General features: G+C 55.2%; 1 protein-coding gene across 23 annotated transcripts in view; it reads left to right on the top strand.

Moving 5' to 3' along the window:
* The window catches only part of NCOR2 (nuclear receptor corepressor 2), a 223,112-nt gene that overhangs the window by 74,209 nt on the left and 134,106 nt on the right, over window positions 1–14,797 (top strand). For all 23 annotated transcript variants that reach the window (XM_032653910.1, XM_032653924.1, XM_032653923.1 and 20 more), the window contains 3 exons: window positions 2,840–2,967; window positions 6,417–6,594; window positions 13,188–13,367. In XM_032653910.1, the coding sequence (XP_032509801.1) occupies window positions 2,840–2,967; window positions 6,417–6,594; window positions 13,188–13,367 (486 nt within the window). The remainder of the gene's footprint in view (window positions 1–2,839; window positions 2,968–6,416; window positions 6,595–13,187; window positions 13,368–14,797) is intronic.

The following is a 14,797-nucleotide window of genomic DNA, read 5'->3' as shown; positions in this document are numbered from 1 at the left end:
CAACGCCCGGGCTGAGGAAGCGCGACTGATACGGTGCAGTGTTGATGACTTTGATGCTGCTGCTGTCATGACGACAACGTGCCCACTAGTATCCTTTTGCGAATGGCCCCCAGGGTACACTGTGGGCTTTTCCTCTAGAGGAGGGACTGGCAAACCTTCTCTGTAAATATTTCAGGCTTTTCCGGCCACTCGGTCTCGGTCACAACTACTCCGGCACTGTTGCCATCCTAGCGTGAAAGCAGCTCAGCCAACACGTACAGGAATGGCCGTGGCCGTGTGCCAGTGACACCTGACGAAACAGGCCGAGCCTGGCTTTGGCCTTGGGCCCCGTTTGCTGACTCCTGCCCTAGATCAGTGCTTATCAGGCCCTCTGTGGGAAGGACCAGTCTGTTTCATTTCCAGTTTGTCACAAATGGATACATGGTCCTTCCGCACGTGACGCAGTTCGCGGGCACGGGGACGGGTCTAGGCCGAGGCCAGCAGGACTGTGTTGGCCGTGCGCTCAGATGCCGCAGTTCGCGGGCACGGGGACGGGTCTAGGCCAAGGCCAGCAGGACTGTGTTGGCCGTGCGCTCAGATGCCGCGGTCCCGTCAACAAGCTCTCAAGTAGGATCTGAATCCTCTCGTCTTCAGCGCTCCCCCGAGACCGAGGGTCACGGACGCAGGAGCCTGCTTGGGCCACGTACATGTGTGAGGGCAGCAGGTGGGGTTGGAATGTTTTGTTAACATGGGGAGGGTGCTCGTGTTCTGAGACGTGGCTGGAGGTTTCTAGCCTGAGTGCCTGGTGTCTTCAGGCTCCTGTGACCACAGTGAGCCCCACCTTTGGTCTCGCTTGGGGTCTCCCCAGTTCTTGCCTTCCTGTAGAGATGCAGGCACCCTTGGTGGTCCCTGGACTCAGAGCCCTGGGGTGGAGATCAGTGTGGATACCACAGAAATGGCCCCCAAGATGGTCCTTGGAGGGACCGTGCTAATGAGGTCATCCTGCTTGCTTCCCAGACTGAGAAACTGAGGCCAGAAGGGTTCACGCAGTGGCCGCCCCATGCCCCTGCCTCGGAAGCCCCGGGGGCCGTGCGCCTTTTCCCGCCTCTGTTGGCAGTGGTAGGCGCCGTCCTGCCGGGGCCCTCTCCCAAGGGATTGGACCGTCTGCCTCTCTGCTGCTTTGTTCATTTTGCTTTTGTGTGAGAGGGAATTTTCCTCCCAGCATTCTGCAGTGCTTGCCGATTTCTTCTCACACCTCTGCGTGCGTGTGCACACCGGATCTGTGCCTGGCAGCCGCGCCGGCATGATCCCAGAAGCTGCCGCCTCCTCCCTCCAGCCCTTTCTTCTTGTTCCTTCATTAGCACCCGGTGCCTTGTGCACGACATCGTGGAGTGCGGTGGATGGGGGAGGCTGAGTCCTCTGTCTTCTGGAAGCTGCCCTCAGTCTTCAGGGAAACCCTTGGAGAGTTAAGGGGGACGCTTGGTTGGAGACACAGAGGCCACCTTCCATCTGGGCCAGGCATTCATTTCAGTTTTCTTTCTTTCTTTTTTCTTTGGGCGCGCCGCGCGGCAGGCGGGATCTTAGTTCCCCAACCAGGGATTGAACCCGTGCCCCCTGCAGTGGAAGCGCGGAGTCCCAACCACTAGACTGCCAGGGAATTCAGGCATCCATTCCACTGATGAAGAAACTGAGGCTCAGAGAGTTTAAGGGATGGACAGATACCTCTAGCCTGAGGCCGTGCAGCTTCTTGCTCCCACATCGGGCTGCCCAGGAAGGCCCTTCCCTCATTTCCAGCCTCTGAGGTTGACAGGATCCCTCTTGATTCTAGTTACTCATCCTCTCTCGCCTCCAGCCTCCCAGCCTCTTACATGTGTTTGTTTTGGAGGGTCTGAAACACATACATTTCCAACACACCTACGTGGTATCATCTAATTCTCTTTGCAGAAATAACTGCTTTTAAAAAAATTAAAAAGCCAGACAGCAAAAGAATGACTAGATTTTTTTTGGAAAATTGGGAGAATTAAGAAGGGTGCCAAGAAGAAAACAAATCACCTACAATCCCACGCTTTCCCAAGCCTTACTCGTGTCAGACATCACTAATTGATTGCCACCCCACAGTATAACTGGGTGTTCTCTGCAGGCACAACTAATCGATTTGGATTGGTACACATAAGAAGCCTGTCCTGTTTTCCCCTTTGAAAGGTTTCTCTTTTCTATCTTTCTTTTTTTTTAAAAAAACATTTTAACGTGTCTCAAATCAGGGTGTAGTTGCTAATCGGGGTACATCGAATTTGTTAGTGTTTAGTTTTTCCACAGATGGCAACGGGTAATGGATGGCATATTACTGAAGAAGGCATGTTTTGCCTGGAGTTTATCCTTCTGACTTTGAGCTATGCTTGCCTGTGTGACACACGTGTGTAGGTTTTCCCTCTGTAACACGGGGGACTCGCACGTCGGGGCTTTGTTTCGGAATCTGGTCTTTGAGCCTTGCAGACCGTCAGCATTTGCCGTGTCATCCACTGTCCCCTGGCGTGGATGCCCGTGTCTTGCTGTGTCACTTGCACCCATGGCAGACGTGCAGGTTGTGCCCTTTTCCATTTGTCTCTGCTAACACGTGGGCTCGGTTGTCTCATCTGGAAAGAGGGCAGGACCAGGTGTCCTTTAGCTGAATGTGTCACTTCTCCTTGGCGGTTGGCCCCAGGAATGTCCTCTGGCTGGACTGGGTCGGAGGGCCGGGAAAGGACGTGGGAGGGTCCGCGGGTACAGAAGCAGCACCGGGCAGGGGGCTCTGGCCCTGCCTCGCCGTGTGGGCTGCACTGCGGCGGGATGGGTGCTCACTGGTCTGTGTCCTCTGCTGTAGGACGTCGGGCTGCTTGAGTACCAGCACCACCCCCGTGACTACACCTCACACCTGTCGCCTGGCTCCATCATCCAGCCCCAGCGGAGGAGGCCCTCCCTGCTGTCCGAATTTCAGCCCGGGAATGAAAGGTGAGGAGGGGTTTGTGTGTCCATTGCTCAGACGGGGAAGTGGAGGCCTGTGCTCATGAAGAGCTCGCAGGGTCGGTGTTAAACAAAGGGGTGTCAGGCTGTACCCTTGTCCTGGTGCGGCTGTGACTGGGACAGGGCTGGGGATGGGCAGGGAAGAGCCACGTGGCCCTTGGACTTCCCGCTGTGAGCCTGCAGTGGCCTCTGGCTGTGTGGCCCAGGCAGGAGGGGGTGACCACCAAAAAGTAGGGGAGGCTGGGTTGCTGGTTGGGAGTGACTGTCCACAGCTGGGTGCACATGGGGAGCCCTCTTCCTCCCATCCCTTTGTCATCCCCTTTTCTCCGAGTCCTCTGCCATCCTTCAGCTGGCAGACTGGGCCTGTGGGCCTGCCTTGCCTTCCTTAAATCCAGGTGGGAGAGAGCAAGCCATACGGGTGGGGACCCAGTGAGGGGAGGGCCAAGGCTAGAGCGGGACCCCAAGATGCCTGAGACAGTAACAGCTCTAATTGCTAAGAGTCGTGAGCTGCTGCTGCTTCTTTTTTTTTTTTTTGCGGTACGCGGGCCTCTCACTGCTGTGGCCTCTCCCGTTGCGGAGCACAGGCTCCGGACGCGCAGGCTCAGCGGCCACGGCTCACGGGCCCAGCCGCTCCACGGCATGTGGGATCTTCCCGGACTGGGGCACGAACCCATGTCCTCTGCATCGGCAGGCGGACTCTCAACCGCTGCGCCACCAGGGAAGCCCCTACTTCTTTTTTTTTTTTTTTATGCTTGAAAATCTTTTCTTGATCACACTATCATACTTCTTTGTGACAAAATCATGTATATAAATTTTTTTTAACATCTTTATTGGAGTATAATTGCTTTACAATGCTGTGTTAGTTTCTGCTTTATAACAAAGTGAATCAGTTATTCATATACATATGTTCCCATATCTCCTCCCTCTTGCGTCTCCCTGCCTCCCACCCTCCCTGTCCTACCCCTCTAGGTGGTCTACTGCTTCTTTTTGTCACACCACGTGGCTTGTGGGATCTCAGTTCCCCGACCAGGGATTAAACCCAGGCCACGGCACTGAAAGCCTGGAATCCTAACCACTAGGCCACCAGGGAACTCTCGAGAGTCCTGAGCTTCTAACATGCGATGGCCTACTGTAGGCTGCGGGCTGCCAGCGGACACTTAGACAGGCAGCCCTGCCTGCGGGAAGCCCACAGTCTAGCAGGGGAGATGCAACAAACACACAAGGTGACTCCAGAACGAGGCAGGTGACCTGTTTCCTGCAGGGCAGGGAAGGGCTACTCTTTGGCTGGAGAGGCCGCGAAAGGCCTCTCAGGGGACAGATGCTTGGCCACTAAGTAGCCAGCCGCTCAGAGAGCGGGGTGAAGACCTTCCAGGTGGAGGGAGCAACACGTGCAAAGGCCTGGAGGTGGGCATGTGCTTGGAGTGTTCCAGAAAGGCGCAGAGGCCGTGTGGCTGGGCTGAGCCAGGTGGCTGGGGGCCAGGAGGGTGAACTTCGAGGGGACTATGGGAGGGTTTGGAGCTTTGGAGGGCCAGGATATAACTTCCACCCTCAGATCCTTCCGGCCTTGTGCAGTGATTCTAGGGGCAAGCAGGGACCGCTGAGGCTGGGCTGGCCCAGGGGCCCTGTCCCATCGTCTCTTCCTTCGTCACCTTGCTGAGGCTGCGAGGTTGAGGGATGGCCTAGGTGGGACCAGAGTTCCGGAGAGCTGGCCTGGGCCTTCTGTGCTGCTACAACTGCACGGAGGCATCCAGGGCCCCGTGGGGAGGCCACTGCCGCGGGCCATGGCTTCAGGCCCTCGGCACCGGGTGGTTTAAAACAGCAGAAACGTGTTCTCTCCCAGTTCCTGGGGGACAGACGTCTGAAACCCAGATGCCAGCAGGGCCACACTCCCTCTGAAGGCTCTAGGAGAGGACCTGTTCCCGGCCTCTGCCAGCTTCTGGAGGCCCAAGGTGTTCCTCGGCCTGCTGCTGCATTACCCCAGTCTCTGCCCCCCTCTGTGTCTGTGTCCTCGGCCCTTCTTAGGAGGACACTTGTCATCGAGTCTAGGTCCCAACTTAATCCGGTATGACCTCATCTCAGTTAATTACGTCTGCAAAGACCCTACCTCCAAAGAAGGTCACGTTCTGATGTTCTGAGGCGACATGAATTCTGGGGGGACACTCACTTATTATGGTGCCCTTTCCATGTTTCAATGTGGACGCCATCTGCTTCCTGCAGGGCATCTTGTAATTGTGAAGCTGTTGGTTCTCAGGTGGGCAGAAGGGGCATCTTGTGACCTGGTGTTGGTGAGAGACGGGCCCCCCAGGGAGGAGAGGACAGCAGCATAGCCTCAGCCCGCATTGCAGTCAGTAACATTCATTCAGCCTACATGCACTGATTAAATGCCTGCTGTATGCCAGGCACTAGACGGATGAATGTCCCTGCCCTTGTGGAGCAGACACTCTGGGACGGGGGAGGCAGCCACCAAACATGCGTGAACCAACAGGCAAATGGTGATGGCTGCAAACAAAGACAGAGAAAACGAGATGGGGTGAGATGGGGTATATCTGGTGGGCAGGGAGACTGCTGTTAGGAGGAGACGCCCCATGCACTGGGACAGGAAGGAGGAGAGGCAGCGTGGAAGGAGCTGGTGTGGAAGTGTTCCAGCCTAGCCAGTGCACAGCCCCTGAGGCAGGAATGCAGTGGGCAGGGTGAACACGGGCCAGACCAGGCAGGGCCTGAGGGTGGGGGGAATGCGTTTGGATTCTATTCTAAGTTTATTGGGCAAAAAACATCAACTGGAAAAGCATTTCAGCAGGGGCAGTATTTGGGCAGGAGCTAGAGGTGGAGGCTGGGAGTCATGGCTCAGCTGTGTGTGCTCAGGCAAGGCCATGGCCTCTCTGGGCCAGTTTCCTCCTCTGCAAACTGGGGAGGAGGGTTAAGGAGAGTTAGTTGGGAGTGATTAGGCTGGACAGCTCCTATCTCTGCATAAGGCTGCTGGGCTGACTTGAAAAGGAGGCAAGGCCAGGTTGAGCAGCCAGAGTGCTGTGATCAGCTAGTGATGTCTGCTTTGGGTGAGTGATTTGCAAACAGCATCATGTGTGTTATTGTCCGTGTTAGACCCACAGTGTTTTTCAGACTTTCCCCGTGAATCACCAGGGATCTTGTTTCAATGCAGCGTCAGATTCAATAGGTCTGGGGTGGCATTCAAGATTCTGCATTTGTAACCAGCCTCCGGAGGGGCTGAGGCTGCTGGTCTGGGAGGGCCACACTCAGTGAGGGAGCAGGGAATCCATCACCAGTACATTCTCTTGCTGTAAACATAGTTAGTGAATGCTGACTCGGAGGAAGACAGGGCTGTATTTGGGTCCTGCCTCTCTGTGTGCCCTTGAGCAGATGGGCACTCCTCCCGCAGGACGGGCAGCAGACGTGATGCCGTGTGCCCTTGCCCCCCACAGGTCCCAGGAACTTCACCTGCGACCCGAGTCACACTCATACCTGCCTGAGCTGGGCAAGTCGGAGATGGAATTCCTGGAGAGCAAGCGCCCTCGCCTGGAGCTGCTGCCTGACCCCCTGCTGCGGCCCTCGCCCCTGTTGGCCGCTGGCCAGCCTGGGGGCTCCGAGGACCTGTCCAAGGTAAGGCCTGGCCTCAGCCGGGAGCCCCTCTAAGGGTTTGGGTGCTGCTGCGATTGGGCGGGGAACAAGGGAGGGGGTAGGCATGCTGGGCTGGGGGGATGGCTTGGGCGAAGGCTGGGAGAAGGGCTGAGCCCGGGGCGTGCAGAGGCTGGGCAGCCAGAGGAGGGTTCAGGGACGAGCTTGGCTCCATGGGCCATTTCTTGGCTGGAAAGGGACAGCTTCCCCCACTGCCCCCTCCAGCTGCTGGAGTGTGTCCAGCCCGTGGGGACCACTGTGCCCTGGAGGGCGCCTGCGTTTTACTCTTCTTTAAGCAGAAAGTCGAGCTGAGGTGGAGGGGGAGAATGGGCACAGATTAAGCGCTCATGGTTTGCTGCTGAGAGAGGTTTTTCTGCTATTTCAGTGAACCTCAGGACCGTCCACGCTAGAAGCTCATTTGCTCTCTATCTAAACGGAGGAATCACAGCCAGTGGCCCAGATGCTTCTGTCCCCTGGGGTCCCCCAGCTGCCTCAGAGGCTGTCATTTCACTGTCACTGCCTAGGGTGGGGCAGGGACTGTGGCCGGATGATATGCTCATCCTTGGCCGGCTGCGTGATGGATGTCCTTTCCGCACGTGCTGAGCAGTGCGTTTACGCTCCTTCATGACCATGAGGACGCACATTAGCTCATTAACGGCCGCCCAGCTGCTGGGTGAGGTCAGTGCTCATCTCACTGCAGCACCAGTGGGGGTGGGTGGGGCCTGGGAGCCAGGACAGGGGAGGGAAGTGGCCCACTCGGACCTGCTGGATCCTCTTCTCTGCCCGACACTGGATTGGTGGGATTTCAGGCTGAGGCCAGTTCTTTATCGGGGGGCTGACAGGAAAGGGGTTTCCCGGGGTGGTCACGATGATGATGACAAGCTAACATGGAGGCCCTGACTGTGTGCCGGCTACTGTGCTGAGTGTGAGTGTCCTTCCATTGTGCCTTTCCAGCCTGATGAAGCCCGGTCTGCAATCACCTTTTATAGGCGGGGCCCCAGGCTAAGGGAGCCACTCACCCACGGTCACTGGGAAGTGGGGAGTGGGCCCTGAAGCCCAGGCAGCCCGGGTCTGTAGCCCAGACCTGCCCCCCGGGCTGTCCCGCCTCGGGCTTCCCCTCTGGTCCCCCGTGCCTGCCATTCTGCCATCCCTGCGTTAGCCTACTCCTCATAGATTCCATCACTGCTCAGCCTCCTGGGAGGGATGTTGCTGTTGGAAAAGCTATTCCCTGAAGTGGCTCTTGGGCAGTAGGGGAGTGGGGTGCATGTGAAGGGGGGCACAGGGCCACACCAGGGATGCTTGATGTCCACCCCCCACGAGGGACCAGAGCCCCGAGTGGTCCATATCCCTGTGCTCATGTCTGGTTCTGCCCAGAGAACAGGCTGACGGGTGTCTCTGGACAGCCCTGTTGGGCCTCTGCTGCCTGCCGTGCATCTCTCCGGAACTGGGCTCTGAGTCCTCAGACCTGTGGGTCCTTCTGAGGGTCTCCAGGCCTGACAGTGGCTCTGTGCTTGTCCTTCTTCTTAGGGCTCCCTGGGGATGCTTCCTCTCCCTCTGTGGGTCTTTCTCAGTCTTCGCTTCTGTCTCTGTTTGTCTCTGTCTCTCTGTCCCCGTGTCTCGGTCTTTCTCTGCCTGGGGTGTGTGTGTGTGTCTATGTCTGTCTGTCTCCGTATTTCTGTTTCTCTCTATCTCTGTCTCTGTGTCTGTCTTTCTCTGTCTTCTCTTCCTGGACCCCATGGATGTGGGGGAGTGATGGGCCCAGTGTAGGGGCCTGGCTGGACCAACTACGGTAATTGCTCCAGGCTGTTAAGAACATTTGGAAAGTATGAGCAAATTTTGGGCAAGGGAAGAAGCCAGGGGAGAAACACAACTCTGAGGGAGTTCAGATGTTTTTTGCATCTGCTGTGTAGGATTCAGCTGGGTACGTGAGACGGGAATTTGATGGGATTTTTTTTTTTTTTTTTTTTAAACAGCACCTCCCTCCCCACCGGCCCCGGCTGTGTTCCTTTTTCATATAAAAATATGAAATATAAAAATGTCCTGTTTTATAATGCTTCCGTGGCCTTCAGCCTCTGGAGTCCTGTGGCAACAGAGGCTTCCTTTGGAATTCACCAAACTTTGTTCTGGGACTTTAGAATCATCACAGACAGCACCATTTCTGAAAATCTCTTTGTCTGTTGGGGCCCCGTTGGCTGAAAGGGACAGAAAACCCATGTCAAACTGGTTTAGGCCGGAGTCCTGGCTCATATAACTGAAATCGAGGGGGTGTTGGCTTCAGGCACAGCTTGATCCAGGTGACACGTTACCAGGTCTCTATCTCTGTCCATTTCTTGGCCCTGCCATCTTGCACATGGTCTTGGTGTATTAACAAGGAGAAAGTTTGAGTGTCCAGGCCTTCTTCTTCCCACATTCAAGGCCAAAAAAAAAGAACTTTCCCTCTGTCTCCACATTTCCAGGACAAAGCTGTTTATCTCCCTGCCTTTGACTGAGGCCCAGGCCTGTCCTGGAAGCCATCATTGTGACTGGGGGAAAGGACTGTGGGTGCCTGAGGCTGGCCCTGCCCTTTCCTGGGTCTGAGACAGGGGGAGCCCCAGTGGGTCCTCTCCAGCCCCCAAGGCTGTTGCTGCCTCTGTGTCTGTAATTTTACATAATGAGTTTTTCTGTTCCACGTTGGCCTGAATTTTTACACCAAGGGCGTCTGATGGGGAGAATGGTGCCGACTGCTACCTAGCGGTGACTGGTGAGGGTATAGGATTGTTGTTTTCCTCCTGTGGCTTTGGGCCTAAACGAAGGCCAGCAGCCATCGGGAGAACCATCTGGAGGCCCGCTAGCCAGGCTCCCTTGGTCCCATTCCTGGAAAACTCAGCACTGCAGAAAGCACCCTTTGCCCTTCAGGCTTGCATCATCCTCTGTTCAGACTGAGGTGAAATTCACATAACATGAAATTAACCACTTTGAAGTGAACAATCCAGTGGCGTTCAGTACAGTCACGGTGTTGGACACCACCTCTGTCTAGTTCCAGAGCATTTTCATCACCCCAGAAGTGAACCTGGTACCCATCAAACAGTCACTTCCTCCTCGCAGCCCCTGGCAACCACCGATCTGTTTTCTGTCTCTATGGATTTGCCTGTTCTGGACACTTCGTATCAATGGGATCATGCGATATGTGGCTTTTTATGTCTGGCTTCTCTCACTCAGCGTCATGTTCTTAAGGTTCATCTGTGTTTTGCCATGCGTCTGTACGTCACTCTGAATCATATTCCATTGTATGGAGAGACCACACTTGATCTGTCAGTTGACGGATCTGCCTGTGTGGTTTTGCTTAGAATAAAAGCTAAGCCTGAACCTTAAGGAAGAAGTCATTGAAGAAGATGGATTTTCCCCATCAAGAATTTAAGAAAAAGTTTCCAGCAACTTTTCCAACAGTTGCTAGCGGTTGCCAACTGCTTCGTCTCACCCCTGCGCTGCTCCTGTCGGGTTTGGGGATGGAAACCTTCTTTTTGCTCATGTCATTTTGAGAATTATCCCTGGGTTGGATGAACTGTTTCAGGGTGTCCTGGCCCCGAAAGCCTTCTGTCCACAGCCCTTGTTCTTGCTGTGCTCCTCTCCGTCCCTTCTCAGTCCTGGTGGAAGATCAGAGGTGGGCAGAAGAGTGGTTTCCTACAGCAGGTAGCAGGACTGGGCTCCAGGAACCATATCACCAAAGCCTTTGTCTCAAGAAGCCTGAGAAATGGGACTTACCTGGTGGCACGGTGGTTAACAATATGCCTGCCAATGCCAGGGACGCAGGTTCGAGCCCTGGCCCGGGAAGATCCCACGTGCCGCGGAGCAGCTGAGCCTGTGTGCCACAACTACTGAGCCTGCGCTCTATAGAGCCCGCGAGCCACAACTACTGAGCCCGCGCGCCTAGAGCCCGTGCTCCACAACAAGAAGCCACTGCGGTGAGAAGCCCCGCGCACTGCAACGAAGACCCAACTCAGCCACCCCCAGCAAAAAAAAGAACCCTGAGAAATGATTGAGGCTGTGGAGGGAGACCAGCCAAGCGCCCTGGGGCACAGAGGGAAGGGGCGGATCTCAGTTAAGGGCTGGGGGAGGGGGCGTGGATGGGGGGGTCTGATTTCAGGTGGCGGAAAGGTGCAGTTAGGAGAGGGAGTGGCCGGTACAAAGGTCCGGAGATGCCACGGTGCTCAGCCTGCTTCTGGTCTGGCGTGTGTGGGGTCAGGTGCCTGCAGCCCCTGTGTCTGCCCTCCGCCCTCCTATCCGGGAGCAGTTAGGGCCAAACACACATACACACACACACACACACACACACACACACACACACACACACACACACTCCTTCTGAGTATTTCTCTAGGGGATCTGTCTTCTGTGCACAGTTTTGCCTCTAATTTCAGGGGGTCTTAGACCCTGGAAGGGATCTTACTCTTGCTTTTCTGCCCAGACACATGGTTCTGAGGGATGAGTGAATGCATGGTGGCGACCCCGCTTCTGCTGTGGGACCCCCAGCAACCTGGTTGCATGCTCTGCCTGCTTCTGGAGAGTTCTGAATGAGGCCTGGTCTCTCCCGTCCTGTGCCCTCCAAGCCAAGGCTCCATCGCTTTGTGGCTGGTGACCTCGGGCACGTCGTTGAATCTCACTGGACCTTAGTTTCCTCATCTGGAAAATGGGGAAAACCATATTTTCACTTCCAGGGTGGGCTGTGACAATTATGTGAGTTAAGAGCACAGGTTGGCAAACTCGGCAAGCTCCAACCTGGCTCTCAGTGTGGGTCTGTAAATAAAGTTTTATTGGCACTCAGCCATGCCCATTCTTTCGTGTCCTGTCTGTGGCTGCATTCCCACTACAGTGGTGGGTGAGTAGTTGGGACAGAGGCCGTCTGACCTACAAAGATTGAAGTGTTTTTCCACCTGGCCCTTTACAGAAAGTGTGCCGACCGCTGGCTTAGAGCCGTGCCAGGCCTGTGCCTGCAGGTTTCCGTACCCTCATCTGTGCCATGGGGATGCAGTGGCAGCCCCCTGGGAGAGCCACAGCCGGGGCCAGGGTGTGGGGTGTGCCGAGGACTGGGACGGGGCCTGGTTCGGTTTCCTAGGCGACCCCGAGGAGCGTGGAGGCCCACCTCAGAGCCATGGGGCAGGGCCACATCAGAGCTGTTGAAGGGCTTGAGATCTTTTCTGCCTTTGCCCCCAGGGCTCTGGGTGTGTGGAGGACCTGGGAGTCTCAACACCAGCTCTCCCACGTCTCAGATGGCAACGATGAGGCCGGGGTGATCCCCAGACACTGGAGCCCTGTGGGCTTCGGTGGTGTGTGTGTGTGTGTGTGTGTGTGTGTGTAGGACCAAGACCCCGAGGCCAGGAGGGGTGGACTTAGAATGGCACAGGCTCTGCTCATCTGGAGCTGGGGGGGGGGGGGTGGGGTGGCACTTGGCAGCCCCGGGGCTGCAGTTGTCCCCGGGAATAATGTGTCCTCTGTCCTCCGGCTGCAGCTGCCTTGGGGGTGGGGAGGCAGCGGCCTGGAGCTCCTCCTGGGGCCTCCTCTGCCAGCAGCTGCTGGCTTGGCCTTGAGGATGGCACAGGGCGGGGCTGGGTTTGGGGGCAGGACAGCCCCAGCCGATGCCTGTGGAGCTCTGACAGTGTGCCAGGCTCTGAGCTGAGTGCTCTGCACATGTTAACTCATTCGAGCCTCACAGCAGGCAGGAGGTGGGACTTGTCCCATTGTACAGATGAGGAAACGGAGGCAGATGATCCGGCTGTGGTCATGACGATGCTGGGAGGTGGCAGAGTGCTTGGGAATTTGAACCCGGGGCTGTACAGGTGAATGCTCCGGGACAAGGACTGGGTTTTATTTTTTTATTTTATTTATTTTTTAAACTTTTGTTGGTGGAATGAAGGAGTCGCCGAATAACTCAATGAAGGATTCCCTTGTTTGTTTAACACATTTTTGAAAACAACTTCATTACACAAAGAGTAATACTCAGTGAGGGAAAATCAGAAAAACGCTGGTAAATTAAAAAGAAGAAAGTGAAAATACCCGCCTTCTCCCCCGCTGCCCCGGTAACTACTTTTGACATCTCTGTATCCCGTTCTCATAGTTTTCCTGTGTTTGTGTATATCGCGTACACAACTGGGTCTGCACTGTGTATGATGTTCTGTAACGTGCTGGTTTGGACTGAGCATTGTGAATCAGTGTTCACGGAGCATCAGTCTGGAGGTCGTGGGTCTTGGTTCTCGAGGAGTTTGGTCTGGTGGGAGGGCACAGACGGGGTAAGTGGGGTAAGAGAGAGGTGTGTTGTGGGGAAAGGAAAGAGGGAGGGCTTCACGACTTGAGGGACGGTTGGGGAAACTTGCGTGTAGGAGGATAAAAAGGATCTGCACTTTGGAAAAGGCTGGGGAAGGAACACCTGGCAGGAGGACCAGTGAAGGCAAAGACAGAGAGCTGGGATCAGTAAACAACCCAGTATTTGGCACATGGGGGCTGGCACGACAGATGCCTGAAGTCATGGCTGGAAACTTGTGGTTTTTGGGGGGATGGGGGGTGCCCCCTGCGCTGATTCCACACCTGTTCTTCCTCCACCACAGGACCGCAGCCTGACAGGCAAGCTGGAGCCGGTGTCTCCTCCCAGTCCCCCACATGCTGACCCTGAGTTGGAGCTGGTACCTCCACGGCTCTCCAAGGAGGAGCTGATCCAGAATATGGATCGGGTGGACCGCGAGATCACCATGGTAGAGCAGCAGATCTCCAAGCTGAAGAAGAAGCAGGTGCGTGTGTGTGGGGCAGTGGTGGCTCTCAGCTCCCGATTCAGCAGCAGCGGCCGCTGAGAAGATAACAACACTAGTAGTTATAGCAGTTGTGAACGTGTGCTGAGCACGGCCCATTGTACTGGCTCATTTTTATGCCCTTTACGTTTATTGGACAAGAGAGCTGTTTTGTGTGGTGCTGTCCGAGGGAGCTTTCTGCAATGACGGAAATGTTCTAGATCTGCACTGTCTACAATGGTAGCCACTACCCGTATGTGACTGTTGAGCCCTTGAAATGTGCCTAGTGCAGCTGAGGAACTGAATTTTTAATGTCGTTTAATTTGAATTGAAATGAAATTTACACTTGGATAGCTACGTGTGGCTACTGTACTGGGATGGCACAGGAACGATGGGTGGGAGGTCAGCATTTACAGCCAGGCTGTCCAGACATGTGGGTGGGCAGTTACTTCTCTGTGCCTCACTTTCCTCACGCACAATGTGGGGGGAGATATCACGTGACTCTGACCCTGGCTCTGGAAGCTGTATGAGCTGGGCCTCCTAACTCTGCCGTGGAACATTCACCTCTCTGAGCCTCGGTTTCTTGTCTGTGAGATGGGCACAGGTGTGACACCACCTCATAAGATTAAGGAGCGAACAGAGTCATGTGGTGAAAAGAAGTCCTCGTTGTCACTGTCGAAACCAAAAGAAAAGTTAACGTAAAGATTAATAATATTAACTTTATAATTTTAGCTTTAATATTAATTGATAGAAAGTTAGTTGATAATCTGCCTTTTCCTGGGTCTCCTCCTGCTTCCGTCTGTGGCATCTTCAGGTGTCTGCTCAGATGTCCCCTCCACAGAGGGACCCGCCCTAGCCTTTACAGGAGTCCTCATCCCCAGCCATCCTCTACCCTGGGGGTCAGCAAATCCAGCCAGATCCAGCTCGGTGCCTGTTTTTGTAAATAAAGTTTTATTGGCACACAGCCACGTCCATTTGTTTACACATCATCTGAGGCTGCTTTTATGATACAGCCGCAGAGCTGGGTGGTCACGACAGAGACTGTGTGGCCAACAGAGCCTAAGATATCTACTTCCTGGTCCTTTACGGAAAAAGTTTGCCACCCCTGCTCCAGCCCGTTATCCTGCCTGATGGTGTCACCATTTGAACTAATACATATCTTGCTTTGTGACACTGTGGTCGTCTCACGACAACGGTGTAAAAGCAGAGTTCTTGTCTCCTGTTCCCTGCTGTGCTCCTAGCAACGCCAGCACGTAGTAGGTGCTTCTTAAAAACTGTGGATTGAGATAGTGTGACACGTGTTGACCCTGGGGGAAGCAGGGTCACACCCGATCCCCGCCAGGTAAGGAGGTATGGGCTCCGTGGAGGTTCACGGACCCACTCTGGCCACCATGGGCAGTAGAGGGAAGGCTGGTGAGAGATGCTTCCCGGAA

This window comes from Phocoena sinus, chromosome 14 (assembly GCF_008692025.1).
Source record: "Phocoena sinus isolate mPhoSin1 chromosome 14, mPhoSin1.pri, whole genome shotgun sequence".
Taxonomy (NCBI): domain Eukaryota; kingdom Metazoa; phylum Chordata; class Mammalia; order Artiodactyla; family Phocoenidae; genus Phocoena; species Phocoena sinus.
The sequence above is the reverse complement of the archived record's forward strand: the minus strand, read 5'-3'. Positions and strand labels throughout refer to the sequence as shown.